At 38.3% G+C, this 21618-nt stretch overlaps 1 protein-coding gene and 1 pseudogene across 1 annotated transcript in view; both read right to left on the bottom strand.

Moving 5' to 3' along the window:
• Window positions 1–9628, bottom strand: LOC107159702 (annotated as a pseudogene).
• A 1806-nt stretch (window positions 9629–11434) lies between these two features.
• The window catches only part of LOC107159747 (zinc finger protein ZFP2-like), a 28480-nt gene continuing 18296 nt past the window's right edge, over window positions 11435–21618 (bottom strand). The window contains exons 3-5 of the mRNA XM_048787820.1: window positions 21288–21414; window positions 18354–18469; window positions 11435–15667 (exon numbers count right to left, since the gene is read on the bottom strand). Of these exons, the coding sequence (XP_048643777.1) occupies window positions 13473–15667; window positions 18354–18469; window positions 21288–21367 (2391 nt within the window). The 5' untranslated portion in view covers window positions 21368–21414 and the 3' untranslated portion in view covers window positions 11435–13472. The remainder of the gene's footprint in view (window positions 15668–18353; window positions 18470–21287; window positions 21415–21618) is intronic.

The raw sequence follows: 21618 nt of genomic DNA, 5'->3' as shown, positions 1-21618 counted from the left end.
TTTTGAAAAGTTAAAATATTGAAAAATCTTTGGTTTATAATGAATTTGTATCCTTACAGAGACAAGTTTTCTGCACTATTCTATGATATTTGTGAGAATTTCTTTATTTTCCTACATTAGCTAAGGATGTATAACAAATTTTAAGCAAAAGTTAAAGGCAATTCCTCATTTTCCTCTCACACACACATCTATCTAGATAGGAGATAAAGACAAAGGCTTTGCTATATTTTTTATATTTCTCATGGTGTTTTCTTCATGATAGATATTTTGCTGTTATTTAAGGCATATATGTCAGGCAAATGTCTTTCCACATTTTCTATAGGTACTAGGTTTCTAAAGATAAAGAAAATTTGAAATTTGAGTAAAGATTTGGCCACAGTATTTACCTTCTTGTTTGGGGTTTCTCTCCACTGTGAATTCTCCAGTGATTAACAATGTTTGAGTGATTGCTGACAAGTCTGCAACAGTTTTTACACTTGTATTTACCTCTCCCCATTATGATTTCTCTTGTGTCCAGCAAGGTGTGCTCTTTGATTAAACCCTTTCCCACATTCTGCACATTTGTAGGGCTTTTCTCCAGTATGAATTATCTGGTGTTTTATAAGGCATGAATTATACCTAAAAGCTCTCCCACATTCATTACATTTGTAGGGCTTCTCTACAGCATGAATTCCCTGGTGTTGAGAAGTCCTGTTCTTTGAGTAAAACCTTTACCATATTCTTCATATTTGTAGGGCTTCTCTCCAGTGTGAATTCTCTGGTGTTGAGTGAGGTGTTCTCTTTGAATAAAGCCTTTCCCATATTCTTCACATTTGTAGGGTTTTTCTCCAGTATGAATTATCTGGTGTTTGGTAAAAGATGAATTATACCTAAAAGCTTGGCTACATTCCTTACATTTGTAGGGCTTCTCTCCAGTATGAATTTTCTGGTGTTTAGTAAGGCCTGTTCTTTGAGTAAAACCTTTGCAACATTTTTCACATTTGTAGAATTTCTCTCCTGTATGAATCCTTTGATTTTGAGTTAGGGTTGAAAAATTCTTAAAAAGATTTTCATATTCCTTACATTTGTAGGTTTTCTCACTGCTATGCCATCTTAGGTATTTAGAAAGGAAGGAGTGATGTTTAAAGGATTTGCCACATTCTTCACATTTATAGGGTTTCTCTCCACTATGAGTTCTGTGGTGCTTAACAGGGGGAGGTCCTCAATTAAAAGTTTTGCCACAATCTTTGAATTTGTAGTGTTGATCACTGCTATGGTACTTGTGTTTAGAAAGGGGTGAGCAACTCCGTGCTTGGACACATTCCTTAAATTTGGGGGACTCCCTTCCAGGATGAGCTCCACTGTATTGAGGAAGGCTAGCAGCTGAGTTAGAAGCTCTCTCACATTCCTCACATATGCAAGGCGTCTTTTGGCCCTGAGTACTAGGATGGGTCATCAGCTTTGAGCACCGAAGAAAGACATTCCCACATTTGTCATCTCTGTAAAGGTTCTATGTACAATGAGCACACTGATGTTCTCTCATATTGCAACCAGAGCTGGAGTTCTTCTGTGTTTTGCTACATTTGTAATTGTTTTCTCCAATTAAGTGCACTGGTTGCTTAGGGTAGAGACCTGGCTGAAGGTCTTGCTTGTTTCATTACATGTGTTACACACTTTCCAGTAATCTATATCTGAATTTTGATTAAGCAGTATAGAGTACATAGGGGCCTTCCCACAATCATTAAAAGTGTACATTTGGGTACAAGAAGAAATTTTTTGTTTATTGCAGTTTGTCAAGAAACTTTCAAAATGATCCCTTTTATAAACTTGTCCTTCAGTTATAAGTTCAATACTTTTCTGAGGTACTAAATGTTCTTGAGGTCTGCTGATGGTAAAATTTTCATTATACATAGTCAGTACTAATTTGTCTTGTACTGACAAGATGATTTCTGATTTCTGACCTTCACTCTTACCTACATAGTCTCCATTTTTTGTTGTAAATAGTTGAGGTCACAATTTCCATATCTTCTCTTTATCACTTTTAAAAATAAATGTTCTATGCCAGATTCTGGTGAAATTTCCTAAGTATGAAGAGAGGTCATGGCTGAAATAAATGAAAATGACAATGATTTTACATTCTAGACTGGGAATTTACTTTGCAAATATAACATGAAATTATAGCAGTCAGGACATCATCAGGGTGGCAGAATAGTACATCCAAGGCCATCAGTTCTCCATAAATATATGAGCTAAATAACAATGGACAGACAAAATTACTTTGTTAGAATTACCCAAACCATCTGAGAGTTCACAGTGTCCAAGAGGAATAGACCATTAGGAGAGTGATATAGCAGAGGAAATGAAAGTGTATTATATTGATCCACTACAGGCCTTTCTCCTCCAGAATAAATCCACCAACTCCCTTCTTTTCTCTAATTAGGAAAAGGGAAATGTAAAATGTGAACATTTCTGGCTTTCTTGGGACTGTCTGAAGACCACTTTCTGTCTACTGTGGCAGAATCCTGGATATAACAGATTTTTGGATGACAATTACAGATATACAAAAAGGGGCAAAGAGCCTATGGTCTCTAAGGAGAAATATGGACAAATATTTTTAATGGTAAACACACACACACACACACACAGCCTATGTCAGTGTTACCTGAATGAAGTCAAAACACAGCAATCAAGAAAAATTACTTGCTTTATAATTTTTATAACTTTGGTTACTTACTGATTCATTTCATTGCCAAATTTTATATATTTACTAAGTATTTCAGGGTATTTTAAAATATAAATATATGGTGAAATGACTAAATCCAGCTAATGAACAAATGCATTATTTCATATAATCATCATTTTAGTGCTTAGAAAACATGGCATTACCTATTAGCATTCATCAAGAATACAGTAAATTAGCCAGTGTAGTGGTACAAGCCCGGAAACCCCACAACGTGCAAGGCTGAAGCAGGAGGATCTCAAGCCAGCCTCAGCAACTTAGTGAGGCCAAAGTAACATAGTGAGACTCTGTATCAAAATAAAAAATAGTAAAAGGGCTGGGGATGTGGCTTAGTGGCTAAGTGCTTCTGAGTTCAATACTTGGTACACCACACCAATAAAGAACATAATGCTCACCGTGTGGTACAATAGAACTCTTGCCCTCCTTATGTCCTTTAAAATAATATTATGGAGGACTCTAGAATCTAACATTCATGGATCCTTGCCTGGGCTTCTTCTCCTATGGCCAGGAGACTCAGACTTCTGTGCTACACAAGGAGAGCTTCAGGCAGCATAAAGTCCAGAAAATGGCACAAGAATGCCAAGCCTGCTTCTGCACCAGCAGCTTACTGTCCACACATGTTCCAGAGGAGAGGCTCCAAAGCCCCTAGCCTAATACTGTGGATGTCCAGCCTCCTCCAGGATCACCCTTAGTTATGCTCTTACAATTTGGGATCCTAAAACCAATACCCCATGGAGACCAAGGGACAACTATATGGTTGTCACTGTAAAGCTTCAAAATACATGAAGCAAAAACTGGTAGAACTGAAAGGAGACATAAATAAAATGCAAAATTATAGTTGGAGACGTTAATCCTGCTCTCTTAATAATGATTAGAAGTGGAGACAAAAAATCAATAGCAATATAGGAAATGTGAATACTACCAAACATCATGACCTCTTTATTATCTCCAGATTCAATCCAACAAAAGCAGAAACACAGAGCTCATTAACCAAAACAAGCAACATTCTGGACATATAGCAAGACTTATGCTGGGAAGGACTAAAATCATACAAATCATAGTCTGACCACAAAGGAACTGCAAATCAGATAGGGAAAGACAGCAGAAAAATCCTAAATATTTGAGAATAAAACCATATACACCAAAACATATCACCAGAGATGAGAGAAGAAATCAACAGGGAAGTATAAAATATTTTCAAGTGAACAAAAATGAAGACATCACATAATTTGTGAGACAAAGCTACAGCAGCTCTCTCTATAAGTACATTGTGCAATAAGTCTTCATTAGTGGAAGTTCAAATCAATGTTTAAAACTTCTATCTTTAAACACCAGGACAAAAACCCAGAAGGAATAAAATAATCAAGATAAAATAAATAAATGGGAAAAATGAACTATATACAAAATTAATAAAAACTATCTGGGGCTGGGGCTGGGGCTATAGCTCAGTGGTAGAGCACTTGCCTAGCACATGCGAGGCACTGGGTTCAATCCTCAGCATCACATAAAAAAATAAATAAAAATAAAGTGTCCATCTACAACTAAAACTTTTTTTTAATTAGCTAGTCTTTAAAAGATTGACATGACACTAGTCAGCTAAAACAAGAAAAAACTAAAATCCACAAAGTATCTATATCAACTTTGAAAAAGAGGTCATCAATACAGATCATATGTTAAAAAGATAGGGAAATATTACAAATACCTGTATGTCCACAAATTCAACAACACAGATGAAATAAAGAAGAAATTCCTTGAAATAAAAATGTTCTCAGTAGCTTCACTCATAAAAGCCCCAAAGTGGAAAGAAGCCAACCAATTGTAGTTCTACCAAGTAATGATCCAGACACAGATAAGATACTTTGTGATCCCCTTTATATGAAATTCTGGAAACTAAACTATAGTGAAGAAAAGGGTCTGTCAAGAGCCACAAGGAGAACCAACTGCAAAGGAGCACATAGGAAACAACAAGGGTGATGAAATCCTTCCTGTCATGACTGTAGCATATACATAACTGCATATATTTGTCAAAATTCAGATTGCACCCTCAAAACTGGTACAATACATTGTATGTAAACCATACCTCAATAAAAAGTGCATGTTACTAATCATACTATTAATATTTTAAATGCATGGTTTACTAAGCATTTTTTTACTTGTTCCTTAAATAATCCCCATAAACAGGGATACCAAACTTGAAAGCAAAATAACGATGCAAAGTCACACAGGAGAGTAGGCAGCAGAGCTGTCCCTCTAATCTAACTTTCCAACATGCAATATGAACAGACTCTAATGGGAAGACCTCATGACTTTCTGTTCCTATGCAGGCCAAGGGTTGCTTTTCTAGCTACCGTTATTATTTGTGTGTTATAAAATCCACTTAGTGGATTTCATTTCCCTCCTTTTTTAAAAAGTAATAAGAGGAGAGTGGAGAAAATGGGGCAGAAATGTGAAAATATCGGAGATCATTATGCTTGAAATATCAAATATTGCTTATAAAAACTGTGACACAATTTGTAAGTTTCGGTGGATTAGGCTATCAAATAAAATACTACCTCGTACTGTGAGTCTTAGCAAAAAAATTGAAAACCTTTATTATAGGCCAAAAAAGGCTAGCAGTGATGCTGGCTACCGTGGGATAAAGAGACGAAGATCCGTGAGAATACTGCCTGATGATGAACAAATGGATGTGAAGAGTGAGGGAGAAAAAAGCAACTCAAAATAACTCCTAGGCTCCAAAACCACTCAGGGACACCTTGGTGGATAATCCAGCATTGTTAATTTGCATCTGATTGCTTCCAACTTACTTTTTTCAAACTGCTCTCCTCTCGCTCTCCTTCCTCCCAACCTTGTGCCTCTGAGGAAAACCTCCTTCTCAACCCAGGTATCCATGATGGATGGTGATAAACAAATCTGCACTTTATACACAGAGAATGCTCACTGCTCGATCCACTAACTGCCAGAGATCTCAACAATGTGGTAATTCTTCATTCTTGTAATAAGACTATCCTATAAAAATAACCCAAGAAAAAAAACTTGAAATGAGACATAATTTAGGCCTTTAAAAAAAAACAACTTAGAGAGATGGGTTTTGAACATCAACACTTCCCGTGATGATCCAATTTAATGTCTCAAAAATACTGTGATTCAAACCTGTTATACAGAACAATTATTTTATATGCCTTTCCTGAAGTTCTGCCAAAATGGCTATTCACATTAAAAAATTCTAAATAAAAAGAAAAAATGGAACATATATGTTATGGGGGCGGCCGACTTTAAAGAGAAAACATACTGCCGGTACATATCAAAGCACCAGTAGCAAATGCTTCCCTGAAACCTAACACACCATAAATAAAGAGTCCTCAAAATATCCAGCACCCTTTCCCTTCTCCTAGCTCCACATTGATCTATAGCACACATTCCCTGTAAGGCTCATCTGCAAATGTGTCACATGACCTTTCTGTCAATATATCAGAAAATGTTTGTAAAATGGTGTAAAAAGGACCAGAATTGAGGGCAACATTTCAATACACTTCAGCCTAAATGAATCTCATCAAACTAGTCCTACTTTAATACAAACAAGAAAAGAATCAACTAATGAATTTGTAAAGGCCACAGAGTTAAGTAGTAGGGAAGTTCTGTCTCTCACCAAGGCTCTTCTGATGCCAAATCCAATGCTCTTTCCATACTGCGTCAGTCAACAACAAGTGAGGAAGAAGGTACTCTTTGGTATCTCCAGTCCAAGAGAGACACGCTTATTTTCAGACCTCTGTGACAAGGGACGCAGCTGCCAGAACTAGACTACCTTCTTGATTCTACCATGGCCTAAAGCCCTGGCCTACTCAGGAGACAAGTTAAAGACCAGATCAGGAAAGAACAGCAAGAGTGGGGAGAGAGCAGTTCAATCAGCAAGTCCACATGAAGACGGCCAAGGAGGAATCCGGGAGAGGCAGTCATGTGTGCAGCTAAGATGAAAGCAGGGGCAAGGAGGCAGTCACCAGCAGCAGGTGGTCCAAAAGACCAGGCAGGAGGACTTCCACAGCAAACACTGAAAGGCTTACTAGTGCCAGATCACATGCTGGGTACCTTAAGTATCAACAACACAATGTCTCTGACTTCAAAGGTTTAGACTAGTGAGAAAGACAGATAAATGAGGAAGTGCTAAAAATACCCACTAGGTGCCCAAAGTGCAGACCTTACCAAGGGCAGTTGCAAGGAGGAGGGTTGAAGTAAGCAGTGGTCACAGGGTGGAGGGAAATGTAACAGTCTCCACTGAGAAGGAACTCACTTGTTAATACAAGATAGAGCAGGAATGTTTCTGGAATGACCTGTTGTAGTCATTCTGTCACCATGCACTGTATGACTCCATTTATGTGAAATTTCCAAAACAGGCAAATGCACAGAGACGGGAAGTAGATGAGCAGTTGTCTGGAGCTGAGTGAGCTGTGGGAAAATGAGTATAAGTTCATTTTAAGGGATTACATTTTCTTCTGAGGATGATAAAAATGTTCTACAATTGATTATAGTGGTGCAAATATACTAAGCACTAAATTAAATAGTTTTAATGGGTGAATTGAATGCTACATGTATTATGTCTCTATAAAGCTATGATAAATGCACCATTCCCTGGTTGTATGTTCTCATAGAAGTTCAAAGAAAACCTGCAATTGTTTTTATTATTGTCCCTAAGAAGCAGCATAGTAAGTATAGGAGACTTGGAGCTGCCTGGAACAAGACTTGAGCTATGGCTGCACCACTTGCAGCCATATTTAACTGTGGGGAAAAGTGCATGGAGTACTGCATACATGGCAGACTGGTAAGGGTGCCTGAGTGGCAGGCCTTACCCCTTAGGCACACCCCTCTGTGTGAGGCCATGTGTTGCTGTCCCGCTGCTTGCTCCACAGCTTGCTCCTCAACTGGTCTCTGCCAGGACAGATGGCAATAAATTGCATTGGTGGCTGCCTGTAATCTGCTTAGCTACTGCCCGAGTATATTCACATGGTAACTGCATAATAAAATCAAACGTGCTTCCAGCCTGGTCTTCAGAGGTCTTAAATAGCAACTCCACAGCCACACTCTCCTCTACCCTGTTCCATGGACCTCCTCACTGGACGAGAGAGAGCCCATGCACTTAACCTACCCCAGCCTCAACATCCTCAGATGGGAAGACAACCTCTGCCTTGCAAGAAGATTTCAGGACTGCTTTAACCATGTGCATGGAATGCCAAACTGCGGACACTGCAGACCCTAGTGCTCAAGAGGATTCTGCCACTAAGCGAGGGTGAGACTGACTCAGGGGCTTCCACCCAGATGTTTCAGCTGCTTGCTTGCTGTTCCTGTTTTTCTCATCTTTACTCTCAAGTTACTAGGAATACAGCTGTGCACAACACCCCTCCCAACTCTCTCAGACATTATTCTTAAGTAATTCTTCAAGTACACAATTGTTGCTTGGTTCTAGTAATGATCTTTGTTTGAATTTTATTCAGTTTTCTGTGTTCTGGTTTAGTTCACTAAACTAAACTTATTTCAAATGTTTATTTAGGTTCTTTGGGTAATTCATAACTCTTCTTTCCTAATGTTCAGTTCCTAGTGTTGCATTTTGTTCCACTGATTAGTCAAGTGTCCGTTTTTCTTGTGTCCTGTACTCTTTTGGATTTGTCCATATAAAAGCCAGCCAATAGCAGATTAGTAGTCATTTTGGAAAACAATAGGATGTTAGTAAAGGCCTGAAAAACAGGAAGCACTGTGCCACATGCTTGAAATAGCAACTCGACAGCCACACTCTCCTCTGCACTGTTCTATGGACCTCCTCACTGGACGAGACAGTAGGATCACAAGTTTGAGGTCAGCCTCAGCAATATAGTGAGACTGTCAAAAACTGAAAAGGACTGAGGCAAAAGGCCATAGAAAACAGCTGAGTTCAATCCCCAGTATCAATTGAAAAAAATCTAAGAAATTATAAATGAGCAAAAAAACAGAAGTCAAGATTAAAGAAGCTCAATTAGCTCCAAGTAGGAAAAAAAAAAAGATTTAAAGTACAGTTTACTTCATTTTTCAATATTAACAAAGAGAGGACCTTTGTTTTGGTACCACAGACTGAATTCAGGGGCAGTCAACCACTGAGCCACATCCCCAGCCCAATTTTGTATTTCATTTAGAGACAGGGTCTCACTGAGTTGCTTAGCACCTCACCATTGCTGACGCTGGCTTTGAACTCACCATCCTGTGCCACAGAACCTGGATACAAAGAGAGAATCTTGAGAGCACCAAAAGAAAACTGTGCAACTGCTGTTAGAGTCTGTAAACAAGTCAGGATGGTGCCTGGCATTTTGCCAGAGGGAGTGGTTTGTGAAGTAATGCCAGCGAGCCATTAAGTGTGGAGATTCCTTATTGGTTGACTGCTGTATCTAGTTTATGCTAATTAAGATAAGCTGTGTGGAATGTATGTATACTCCTCCTGTCCTACAATAAAGGGCTCCCACTCCTGCTGTATTGATCTACACAAGTCGTTCTTCACCCCCCACCCTTATTTTGCTGCAGCTGGACTGCCACACTGCTCCTCTCCTGCAGGAAAATCCCACGTGGAGAGACTTCTCCAACCGAGGTCCCACCTGTCAATCACCACCCACCTGGGAACACGGGGCTGCTGACTCTCTAGGGCTAGCTGAGGGGGTGCAGCAGGCTGGGCAGGAGCTCCGCTGATGGCATGCTCCCCACCTGGCTGGCCAGGACTGAGGGGGCACTGCCAGGAGGAGGGCTCAGGCCACGGATCCCAGAGTCTCCAGCAGCTCCTGGTGTCACCGCAGCCAGTCTCGAGGTTCCAATGACCTCCCTTCCCAGGCTCAAGAGGCCCGCCACACTCACCATTTCCTGGCGCTCGGGAGCCAGGCGGCCACCAGGGATCTTCAGCATCTGCAGGGCAAAGCCAGTGAGACCCCAGGGCTGGCAACAGAAGCCTAGGGCCAGATGGCGAGAAGGGCGGCTCAGAAGGAAAGGGCCTGGCCAGATCACGGAAGCCGCCCTGTCCTCGCTGGCTGTGCAGGAATTGGAGGGTTCTTCCCGAGTGCTCTCCACTGCACAGGGCTGCAGACCGGCCCGCAGGCTGAGCCCAGAGAGCCCTAGGAATCAGTGAGGCCAGAATGACAGGTTCCTGGTGACAGCTTTTACTTTTCCACCAAAGATCTGCGAATTGGACAAGAGGGCCTCAGGCTACAGCTAATGAAAGGTAAAGTTTCCTCTTAGAAGAGTGATCTAGCACTGCCAGAGGACATGTGCGATGAACCTCGCATACAAGGTGACTTCACCTTATGAATTATATGTCTGCATAATATTCAGGAGTGGAAATAATATAATGACAATTACTGTGCAATTTCATTTAACTTTCCTGCTCTCTCCTGGTGTGAGTCTGCAGCTTGGCCTGGGAAGCAATCCCTTAAGGCAGCAATGGCCAATGAAAACCATATGTGAAGCACAAGGGTCACTTAAAATTTCCTAATATTCACATTAAAAAATTAAAACAGGTGAAATTGATTGTAATGACATAAACCAATATATCCTGAATATTATCCAGATTATTATCAAAGTGCTAATGTAACCCCAAAAGCTTCATCTTTCTTGTAAATGCCAGGTTTGCAGACGAATGTTGTAACAGACCCTGTCTCAAGAGACCTTGCTATACAAACAAATAATGTTTTCCTTGGAAAAACCTGTGAAACCTGTCTGTCCCGAAAATATGGGACAAAGACTTACTGCTATGTAACCACCCACTGTCATGTAAACACCCACTGAATCTCAAAGTATTTGTCAACCCTGGATCAGAGATTTTCCAGCCTTAGTTCCTCTGGACTGCTAAAGCTAATCAACCTGGATCTTGCAAATTCCTTGGGACTCAGGCCCATCTGTCCTACATCAGTGTGACCTATATGAAATCACCAATGAAGCATATGTAGTTTGGGAAGTATATCCCCAAACTCCCTGCTGTTCCATTGACCCAAAGGGCTAACACAAAGAAAAAATGTAAGGTAATATGTTTTATTTTGTGTTTAGTTTTTTGTTATCGAGGATTGAACCCAGGGTTGCTTAACTACTGAGCCACATCCCCAGCCCATTTTTGTATTTTATTTAGAGACAGAATCTCACTGATTTGCTTAGGGCCTCATTAAATTGCTGGGGCTGGCTGTAAACTTTAGATCTTCCTGCCTTAGCCTCTTGAGCTGCTGGGATTACAGGCACATACCACCATTCCCTGTTTTTTTTTTTTTTTTTTTTTTTGAGAGAGAGAGAGAGAGAATTTTAATATTTATTTTTTAGTTTTCGGCGGACACAACATCTTTGTTTGAAGTGGTGCTGAGGATCGAACCCGGGTGCAAGCATGCCCTGCAAGCGTGCTACCGCTTGAGTCACATCCCCAGCCCTGTGATTAGCTTTTGAACATGACTTATATATACTCCAGTGGCTCATCTAAACAAGACCTTTGTTTTCTTCTCTGTAATGACATGTGCTCCTGTTCCTGTAAGACCTAAAAAGGGACAGGTGTAATCTGGATACTTCATCAGGACTCAGTGTCAGCCTGTGCCATGTACTCTCTATCCTTTGATCCCCGATGTATAATTACTACGATAAATTTTAGAGTCAAATAAAAAGTAGCCAAAGTGAAATGATATATAATTATGTGGGAGTTTAGATGCTCTGTTAGTATGGCTCTTTTTCTTTCCCCCCCCCCCCATTATTGGGTACTTGTTTCTGGTTATAGTTCCCTGCTGGTTGTCCAAGGCTAAATAGGTATTTAATAATGGGCAAAAATAGTTTTCTAAATTTTTCGATGTGAGTCGAGACCCCTCAGAGGGGTCTTCGTGAGGAACTCCTTGGCTTCCTCAGTATTTTAGTTGTTTTCTACCAACATACCAGGAGCCAGGATGGGTCAGTGTCCAGCTGTCCACATGGCTTCCTGGGCAACCATTAGGAATATTTCTTCCAATGGCCCTTCTTTTTACAAAGTACGCACTGGTGGCTCCTAATTTCTGGGGTATTTAAAGTCCCTATGTTTGAAAGCTGTGTTGCTCTCCAAAATTGCAGAGCCCTTAGCACTACTCTTATTCTATAATGTTAAAAAAATTATTTTGGTAACAGGGATTGAATCCAGGGATGCTTAAAGACTGAGCCACATTCCTAGGTCTTTTTGTTTTTTTAATTTTGAAACAGGGTCTCACTAAGTTGCTGAGGCTGGCTTTAAACTTGGGATGTTCCTGCCTTAGCCTCTTCAGTTGCTGGGATTAAAGGTATGTGCCGCTCTTCCCAGCCCCTGTAGGGTAAAATTTGAAAGTACTAATTCAAGATAGAAAAATTTGGGGTTTATTTTCCTGTTCTTATATCTTACCTATAACTGTCTTAAGATCACCATAATACATAATTAGTATTCTGATTTGGGGGAATACTATTCTCCAAATGAGTTGATGTTTCTAAAAAGATTCATGGACATTTTTTAGTATGCATGATAGTAGAAGCAAATGTGACTCCATTTTGTATTATGACTTCATCCTGTAAAACAACCATGCCAAGTAGAAGGGTCATGACCAGGGCAAAATGTTCTTTTTCCTTTTGCTATAGAAACCTTTAAGAACAGGGAACTACCTAATGGGGCATTGTTTTTTAACTAGGGTAATGAGGCTCTGTTTCTGTAACTGGGGTGACTGGGCTGAGATTGGTTAGGTTTCCAGCCGCTTGACTGTACTCTCCCGCCTCTGTAACCTGGCTTGCTTGCCTTGGCTAGACCCCCAAACATCCCTTTTGCAGTTTTCAGGCTTATAAGGAGCACCCTTGCAATTGTTCGGGCTGATCAGGGGAATACCTTTAAGTTCTGGTCAGCGGCCACCGGTGTGCTTCAATAAAGGCTTGATTTGACTATATGTGAGTGGTCTGGAAGTCAGTTTATGAAACCCCAGGACAAAGCTTTAACTATAACATATGTTTTTACTATCTGTTGCACAGAACTTTTAGTAAAGAAGAACACTGTAATACCTGTGACATACTACCACGAGTAAATACCTAACAATACTAATACATTAACAAATTTTACTTTTATTTTGTGACAAAATTCATAATAATGTGAATAAAGTATTTCAAAACCCACTGTAAATAGTTGAAATTATAGATCAACAACTCTCAGAAACAAGTCATCTTCTGATAAATGAATTTAAGTTACAATTGTTTCCTCCAGTTTTCAAAAGTGAAAATATTGAGAAATCTTTGATTTACAATAAATTTACCTTCTTCCAGAGACAAGAGTTCTACACTATTTTATGACACTTGTGAGAATTTCTTTATTTCTACCCCAGCAGGTAAGGATGCTTAACAAATTTTAAGCAAATGTTAAAGGCAATTCCTCATTTCCCTCTCACATACATCAAGAATCAAGGTACAGATAAGAGCTTTGCTATATTTTTTTATATTCCTTAAGGTGTTTTCTTCACTGTTGATATTTTGCTATTTTTTAAGGCATATATTTCAGGCAAATGTCTTTCCACATCCCCTATAGGTATCAGGTTTCTGATGTTAAGGAAAATTTGAAATTTGAGTAAAGACTTGGGCACAGTATTTACATTGTTAGGGTTTCTATACACTATGAATTCTCCAGTGATAAGCCTGAGCAATTGCTAAAAGGTATGCAACAGTTTTTACACTTGCATTACCTCTCCCTGTTATGATTAGTCTGGTGAAGAATAAGCCATACTCTTTGATTAAAACCTTTCCCACATTCTTAACATTGAATCTCTGCATTATGAATTCTCTGGTGCTGGGTAAGACTTGATTTATACCTAAAAGCTTTCCCACATTTATTACATTTGTAGGGCTTCACTACAGTATGAATACTCTGGTGTCGAGTAACATCTGCTCTTCGAATAAATCCTTTCCCACATTCTTCACATTTGTAAGGCTTCTCTCCAGTGTGAATTTTCTGGTGTTGAGTAAGGTGTGAACTTTGAATAAAACCTTTCCCACATTCTTTACATTTGTAGGGCTTCTCTCCAGTATGAATTTTCTGGTGTCGAGAAAGCAATGAATTACACCTAAAAGCTTTGCCACATTCCTTACATTTGTAGGGCTTCTCTATAGTATGAATACGCTGGTGTAGAGTGAGGTTGGCTCTTTGAGTAAATCCTTTCCCACATTCTTCACATTTATAGGGCTTCTCTACCATATGAGTACTCTGGTGTAGAGTCAGGCTTGGTCTTTGAGTAAATCCTTTCCCACATTCTTCACATTTGTAGGGTTTCTCTCCAGTATGAATTCTCTGATGTTGAGTAAGGTGTGCTCTTTGAGTATATCCTCTCCCACATTCTTTACATTTGTAGGGCTTCTCTCCAGTATGAATTATCTGGTGTCGTGTAAGCAATGAATTACACCTAAAAGCTTTGCTACATTCCTTACATTTGTAGGGCTTCTCTCCAGTATGAATACTGTGGTGTAGAGTAAGATGTACTCTTTGAGTAAATTCTTTCCCACATTTATGACATTTGTAGGGCTTCTCTACAGTATGAATATTCTGGTGTCGAATAAGGCTTGGTCTTTGAGTAAATCCTTTCCCACATTCTTCACATTTGTAGGGCTTCTCTCCACTATGAATTCTTTGGTGTTGAGTAAGACCTGCTCTTTGAGTATATCCTTTCCCACATTCTTTACATTTGTAGGGCTTCTCTCCAGTATGAATACTGTAGTGTAGAGTAAAATATGCTCTTTGAGTAAATCCTTTCCCACATTCTTCACATTTGTAGGGTTTCTCTCCAGTATGAGTACTCTGGTGTTGAGTAACATGTGATCTTTTATTAAAAGCTTTGCCACAAATTTCACATTTATAGGGCTTCTCTCCACTATGAATTCTCTGGTGTTGAGTAAGTTGTCTTCTTTTAGTAAAACCTTTGCCACATTCTTCACATATGTGGGGCTTTTCTCCCATATGAATCCTTTGTTGTTGAGTAAGAGTTAAAAAATTCTTAAAATTTTTTTCACATTCTTGACATTTGTAGGGTTTCTCACTGCTATGCCATCTCAGGTGTTTAGAAATGGTTGAGCAATTAATAAAGGATTTGCCACATTCTTCACATTTGTAGTGTTGATCACTATGGTACCTGTGATGTTTAGAAAGTGGTGTGGAACTCCCTGCTTGAATACATTCCTTAAATTTGGGGGGCTCCCTTCCAGGATGAGCTCCACTGTATTGAGGAAGGCTTGCAGTTGAGTGAGAAGCTCTCTCACATTCCTCACATTTGCAAGACGCCTCTTGGCTCTGAGTACTCCCATGGTGCTTTGAGCACTGAAGAAGGATGTTCCCACATTTGTCATCTCTGTAAAGGTTCTGTGCACAATGGCCACACTGATGTTCTCTTTTATTGCAACCAAAGCTAGAGTTCTTCTGTGTTTTGCTACATTCATACTTTTTTTCTCCAACATAAGGACACTGGTAATTGCTTAGTGTAGAGACCTGGCTGAAAGTGTTGCTTGTTTCATTACATGTGTTGCACACTTTGCCGAAATCTAAATCTGAATTTTGGTTAAGTAGTATGGAGTATATAGGGGCCTTTCCACCATCATTAAAAGTGTATGTTTGGGCCCAAGAAGGAATTCTTTGTTCACTGCAGAATAATGGACAGTTTGTAAAGAAATTTTCAAAATCAACACTTTGAGAAACTTGTCCTTCAGTTATAAATTGAATACTCTTCTGATCTATTAAATGTTCTTGAGGACTATTGATGGTATTAAGGACAGTCACTATTAATTGGTCTTGTCCTTCATAATATGATTTCTGACCTTCACTGTTATCTACACTGTTCTGTATTTTCTTTTGTTGTAAATAGTCAAGGTCACAATTTCCATATCTTCTCTTTATCACTTTTTTAAATAAATGTTCTCTGATGGGTTCTGGTAAAATTTCCTGGGTATGATGAGAAGAAATGCCTAAAAAAATGAAAATAATAATTATTTTACATATTAGACCGAGAATATACTTTAAAAATATAACATGAAATTATAGCTGTCAGGACATCAATGTGGTGGCAGAATAGTACATCAAAGACCATAATTACTCCATAAATATATGAGCTAAATAACAATGGACAGACAAATTTACTTTGTGAAAATTATCCAAATCATCTGAGAATTCACAGTGTCCAAGAGGAGTATATAGTTAAAGAGTAATATAACAGAGGAAAGGAAAGTGTGTTATTTTTATCCACTCCTGGCCTTCCTCCTCTAGAATGCACCACTGTACAATTAGGGAAAAGCTACCAACTCCCTTCTTCTCTCTCAATAGGAAAAGGAAAATGTAAAATGTGAACATTTCTGGTTTTCTTGGGGATTGTCTGAAAACCACTGTCTGTCTACCATGAGAAAGACCTGTCTATAACAGATTTTGAATGACCATAACACAGATATTCTACAGGGACAAAGAACCTATGGTGTCTAAGGAGAAAAATGGGCTAATCTTTTTAATGATAAACACACACACACAACACACCCTGTGTCAGTATTACCTGGATGAAGTCAACACATGGAGACCAAGACAAATGACTTGCTTTTTAAGTTTTATAATTTTGGTTATTCATGGATTCATTTCATTGGCAAATAAAATGGCATGTATTTACCAAGTATTTCATGGTATTTGAAAATATAAATACATGGTGAAATGACTAAATCTAGCTAAAAAACATTTTGTTATTTTATATAATGACCATTTTACTACTTAGAAAACATTGCATTCATTCTCTTAGCATTCATCAAGAATACAGTACATTAGCCAGTGTGGTGGTACAAGCCTGAATCCTCACAACTCAGGAGACTGAGGCAGGAGGATCCCAAGTTCAAATACAGCCTCAGCAAATTACTGAGGCTGTAAGTAACTTAGTGAGACCCTGTAACAAAATAAAAAATAATAAAAGGGCTTGGGATGTGGCTCAATATTTAAGTGTTTCTGGGATCAATATTTCTTTTGTCCTTTAAAATAATGTATTTCAGTCTTTGACCAACACTCCTAATACACAGGAGCTAGTAACCATTTTACTCTCTGCACTTGTGAGTTCCACATGTGAGTCAGAAGAGGCTGCAAATTACTTTCTGTGACTTCCTTATTTCATGTAATGCAAAGCCCTGCATATTTACCCCATGTCACTTCACTTGACAAGATATCTCTTTTCTATTATTAATTCATTGTGTATAAATATCATATTTTTTACCCATCCAACCCCAGATGGGCACATAAGTGGAGTCCATGTCTTGAGTACTGTGAACAGTGTCTGCACTGAAGCAGTAGTGGAGCCCTCTCTGCAACATGCTGACTTAATCTCTTCTGGTTACCTGTTTAGAACTTGCTTTTCTGGATCACAGGGGCATTCTACTCCTAACTTTTTATGTGTGGTGCTTAAGATTAAGCCCAAGAGTGTTGCAGCACTGACTTACAAACACAAACCCCTTTAAAATTGTTTGAGACATGGTGTGACACGCTCTTGCAAGTCCTCCCAATTACCTGGAATTTCAAGCATGTGGCACAGTGCTTCCTGTTTTTCAGTTCTTTACTAATATCTATATTGTTTTCCAAAATGACTATTAATCTACTATAGGCTGGCTTTTATATGGACAGATCAAAAATAGTATGGTATGCAAAGAAAAAATGAATACTTGATTAATCAGGGGTAAAATGAAACACAAGGAATTGAATATTGGGAATGTAGGAATTATGAATTACACAAGGAACCTAAATAATCTTTAGTTCACTAGACTTATACTACTTATACTACAGCATACTACACAATTCACAATAGCTAAACTGTGGAACCAACCTAGATGCCCTTCATTAGATGAATGGATAAAGAAAATGTGCTAAATATACACAATAGTCTATTACTCAGCAATAAAAGAGATCCCAAGTTCAAATACAGTATATTCTTCAACTCCATCCATTTACCTGCAAATGCCATGATTTGGCATGTAGTATATAAGTCTACTGAACTAAACCAGAACACAGAAAACTGAATAAAATCCAGACAAAAATTATTACTACAAACAAGCAAAACTAGTGTACTTGAAGACTTTCTTAAGAAATAGTGTCTGAGAGAGTGGTGGGGGAGGGTTTGTACACAACTGTAATCCTAGCAACTTGGGAGGCTGAGGCAGAAAGATCACAAGTTTGAGGCCAGCCTCAGCAACTTAGTGAGACTGTCAGAAATTAAAAATGAAAAAAGCTAAGGCAAAGGGCAGTGAAAAAGCAACTGAATTCAATCTCCAGTATCAATTTTAACAGCCTGAGAAATGATAAATATGAGCAAAAAAAATGAATCAAAATCAAAGAAGTTCAATTATTCCTAAGTAGAAAAAAAAACAAAAAGACTCAAAGTGCATTGCACTTAATTTTTCAACATTCACAAAGAGAGAACCTTGAGAGACCCAAAAGAAAACTGTGTAACTAAAAAGGGTACTTGAATATAATTTCAATATAGTCAATAGTCAATTTCTTTTTTAAAAATTTTTTATTCTAATTTGTTATATATGAAAACAGAATGCATTATACTTCATATTACACATAAATGTTGAGAGCCACAGCCGAGTTGGGATGGCGCCTAGCATTTTGCCAGTACTTTTGAGTTCTCACAGAGTTCCCTTTGAGTTCCGGTTGAGCTCTCGCGGGGATTCCTGGAGAGTTCGCGTTGGTTGGTGAAGTTCCAGTGGAGGGAGTTCCGGTTTGTATGTGGTGTGTCCTGGAGAAGGCTGCATGGGTGGCGTTCGCGAGAGTTCAGAAATAAAGTTTGTTCCTGCTTGAGTGGCTAGTGATTTGTGCCCAGCCAGACTGCAGCACATAAAGCACAATTATTCATATTTCTGGTTATATACAAAGTATATTCACACCATCCATGTCTTTGTACATGTACTTAGAGTAAAGATGTCCATCTCATTCCACCATCTTTCCTACACCCTTGTCCCCTCCCTTCCTCTCCCTCCTCTTTGTCCTATGGTTTTTCTAATCTTCCCATGTCCCCCTTCCCAACCTCACTATGAATCAGTGTCTTATATCAGAGAAAATATTTGGCATTTGTTTTTTGGGGATTGGCTAATTTCACATAGCAGTATATTCTTCAACTCCATCCATTTACCTGCAAATGCCATGATTTTATTCTCTTTTATTGCTGAGTAATATACTATTGTGTATATTTACCACATTTTCTTTATCCATTCATCTACTGAAGGGCATCTAGATTGCTTCCACAGTTTAGCTATTGTGAATTGTGTAGTATGCTGTTTTTAAGTCCTTTGGGTCTAGACCAAGGAATGGGATAGCTGGGTCAAAAGGTGGTTCCATTCCCAGTTTTCCAAGGAATCTCCACACTGCTTTCCGTATTGGCTGCACCATTTTGCAGTCCCACCCACAGTGTATGAGTGTGCCTTTTCCCCCACATCCTCACCAGCACTTACTGTTGTTTGTATTCTTAATAGCTGCCATTGTGACTGGAGTGAGATGAAATGGAAACCTTGCAATACAGAAAGGAACTCAGGAATAGCATCAAAAGGGAAAACAACAAAATTACCAACTGATAATACTATAATCAGAAATACTATATTTTCATGTCGGGCTGGGGTTGTGGCTCAGCGGTAGAGTGCTCGCCTAGCATGTATGAGGCCCTGGGTTTGGTCTTGAGCACCACATAAAAATAAATAAACAAAATAAAGGTATTGTATCCAACTATAACTACAAGATAAAATATTTTAAAAAAGAAATACTATATTTTCATGTGAGTAAAAATAAAGATTTAAATATGTGTAAATGCAGCCATTTATAACTACTTGACCTCTCCTTCAAAAAATATTAAAGTGAATCATCCCATTTGAAAAATAAAATAAATGTGCACAGCAACACAAGTCATATGAAATTTTAAAGTTTTCATGGTAGGTACTACAAAATTCATATACCAATATAGAATTTAATTTTATGGGAATGATGGGTCATAAAACACTTACTTTTTCAATAGAGTTTGAAATATAAAAACATAAAAATCATCATAAACTCTAAATATGTATGGAATATAAAAATAACTGTGCCATCAATAACATAATTTTCAAAGGATACATAAATATACTGAATTTTGTTATGAAATTGAAGTTAATTTGTTGCCAGTTAAAAACCTACTGTAAGCTTAAAATTATTTTTGTAAAATATCAAAGCAAATGACAAAATACTCATAGAATTAAGGGAAGTGAAAGAGGAATCAAATAATGTCATGATAACAATTCATGAACCACAAGATAACCCAATTTAAAAAGAAGGGAAAAGAATTAAAAGAAGCAGAGGAAACTTATTTAAAAAATGACAACTGTATGCAGATTACCAGAGACTAAATCTAAAGATGCAATGTGAATGCAAAGGTGTATATGAATAGTACACACAAAAGTGACCAGAAATAATTATCATATGTGCAACATACTTTAAAACAAAAACTTTTGAGATACAATATATTTTATCTCAAATGTAATTTTACTGGCAATAGAAACAAAAATAAAATAAAATAACAGAAGCAAATATAATTGTATTGACAATGGAAACAAGAATCAGGCATAACTTAATTTCATCTTACACTGCCCTAATTTGTGAAATATTGGAGATGGCCATCGAACTATAAAATGTAGGTTTAAAAAAGATGGAAACATTAACTGATGTGAGGAAATCTATACTATATCTTGAAATCTAACCTATAAAATGAACTACAGCAAAGAAAAAAAGAAAAAAAATTTAACCAACAAAATTCTGAATACCCATGGATGGATTATTTTGCAAACCCTTTTATATAACTGTAGTTATCCCCTGTGACCATATAACCAAAATGAACAGCCACTGTGAATCACTGACATTCACTCTATGGCAGAAAAATCCCACAGAATATTCTTTATAAGTATTCATAATGAGTTTTGATATGGGAATTTTAATTAATAAATACTTAAGTGATATCAGATACACTGCTGTATGATACTAATATATTAAAATGGATTCACCTCGAGGTCTCCAGAACTGTGCACAGATTTCTGACAGACACGTCAAATGATGAAAATGCCGTCAGATCATGCTGACCTCACAAGCAAAGGGGAGTGCTTGGGCTGTTGATTTGACTCAACACAGACATCCATGGAGGAGAAGGAGGAGACTAAAAAGGAAACCATGTTCAACATAGGGCAGTATGTGTCCTCCTAGGACAGCACTAGAAATAAACCTAAGCTCCTGGAAGACCATTTCTATGGCATAATAACTTTTCCACTAACATTTGTATTTGGCTTCCTCCTTGCCTTGGACCTCTCAATTGTGTCCTCTGTTTCATGAATTTCTGCCCAGCTGGGTACATAGCTCAGGGCTCTTTCCTTTGCACCAGGTGAGGGTGTCCAAATACAGCTTAGAGGCAATGTGTTCATTGCAAAATGAACTATTTGTTGGAATTATCACTGAGAGTATTGATGCTTCTATTCTGGTACCATAAAGGGAAGAAATTGGATTTTGACATGTAGGTCACATCATTCCATATCACTGAAAGGAAGCTCTGCTCACCCAGGAAGACCAGGTTTCTGTAGGTCTCTAGCATCACATCTCTGTATAAATTCCTCTGAGCAGGCTCCAGGCATTCCCATTCCTCTTGAGAGAAATCAATGGCCACATCCCTAAATGTCAACAGTTCCTGAAACAAGAATAGGTAAATTAATAGCACACTGACCAATTAACCATTCACAGAGCTTCTAAGTTGACTGAAGATGATATGAGAGTTAGTAGAACTGGTTCTCAAGTAGGTAAGTGACTTTAATTACTCAAGAAAATACTTTGTAACAGTGATATTCTCTAATTCTGAGGAAAGAGTATTATAAGTCCACAAAAAGTTTATATA

Source organism: Marmota marmota, unplaced genomic scaffold (genome assembly GCF_001458135.2).
Source record: "Marmota marmota marmota unplaced genomic scaffold, marMar, whole genome shotgun sequence".
NCBI lineage: Eukaryota > Metazoa > Chordata > Mammalia > Rodentia > Sciuridae > Marmota > Marmota marmota.
Note: the sequence above shows the minus strand (reverse complement) of the source record. Positions and strands in the feature narration are given on the sequence as shown.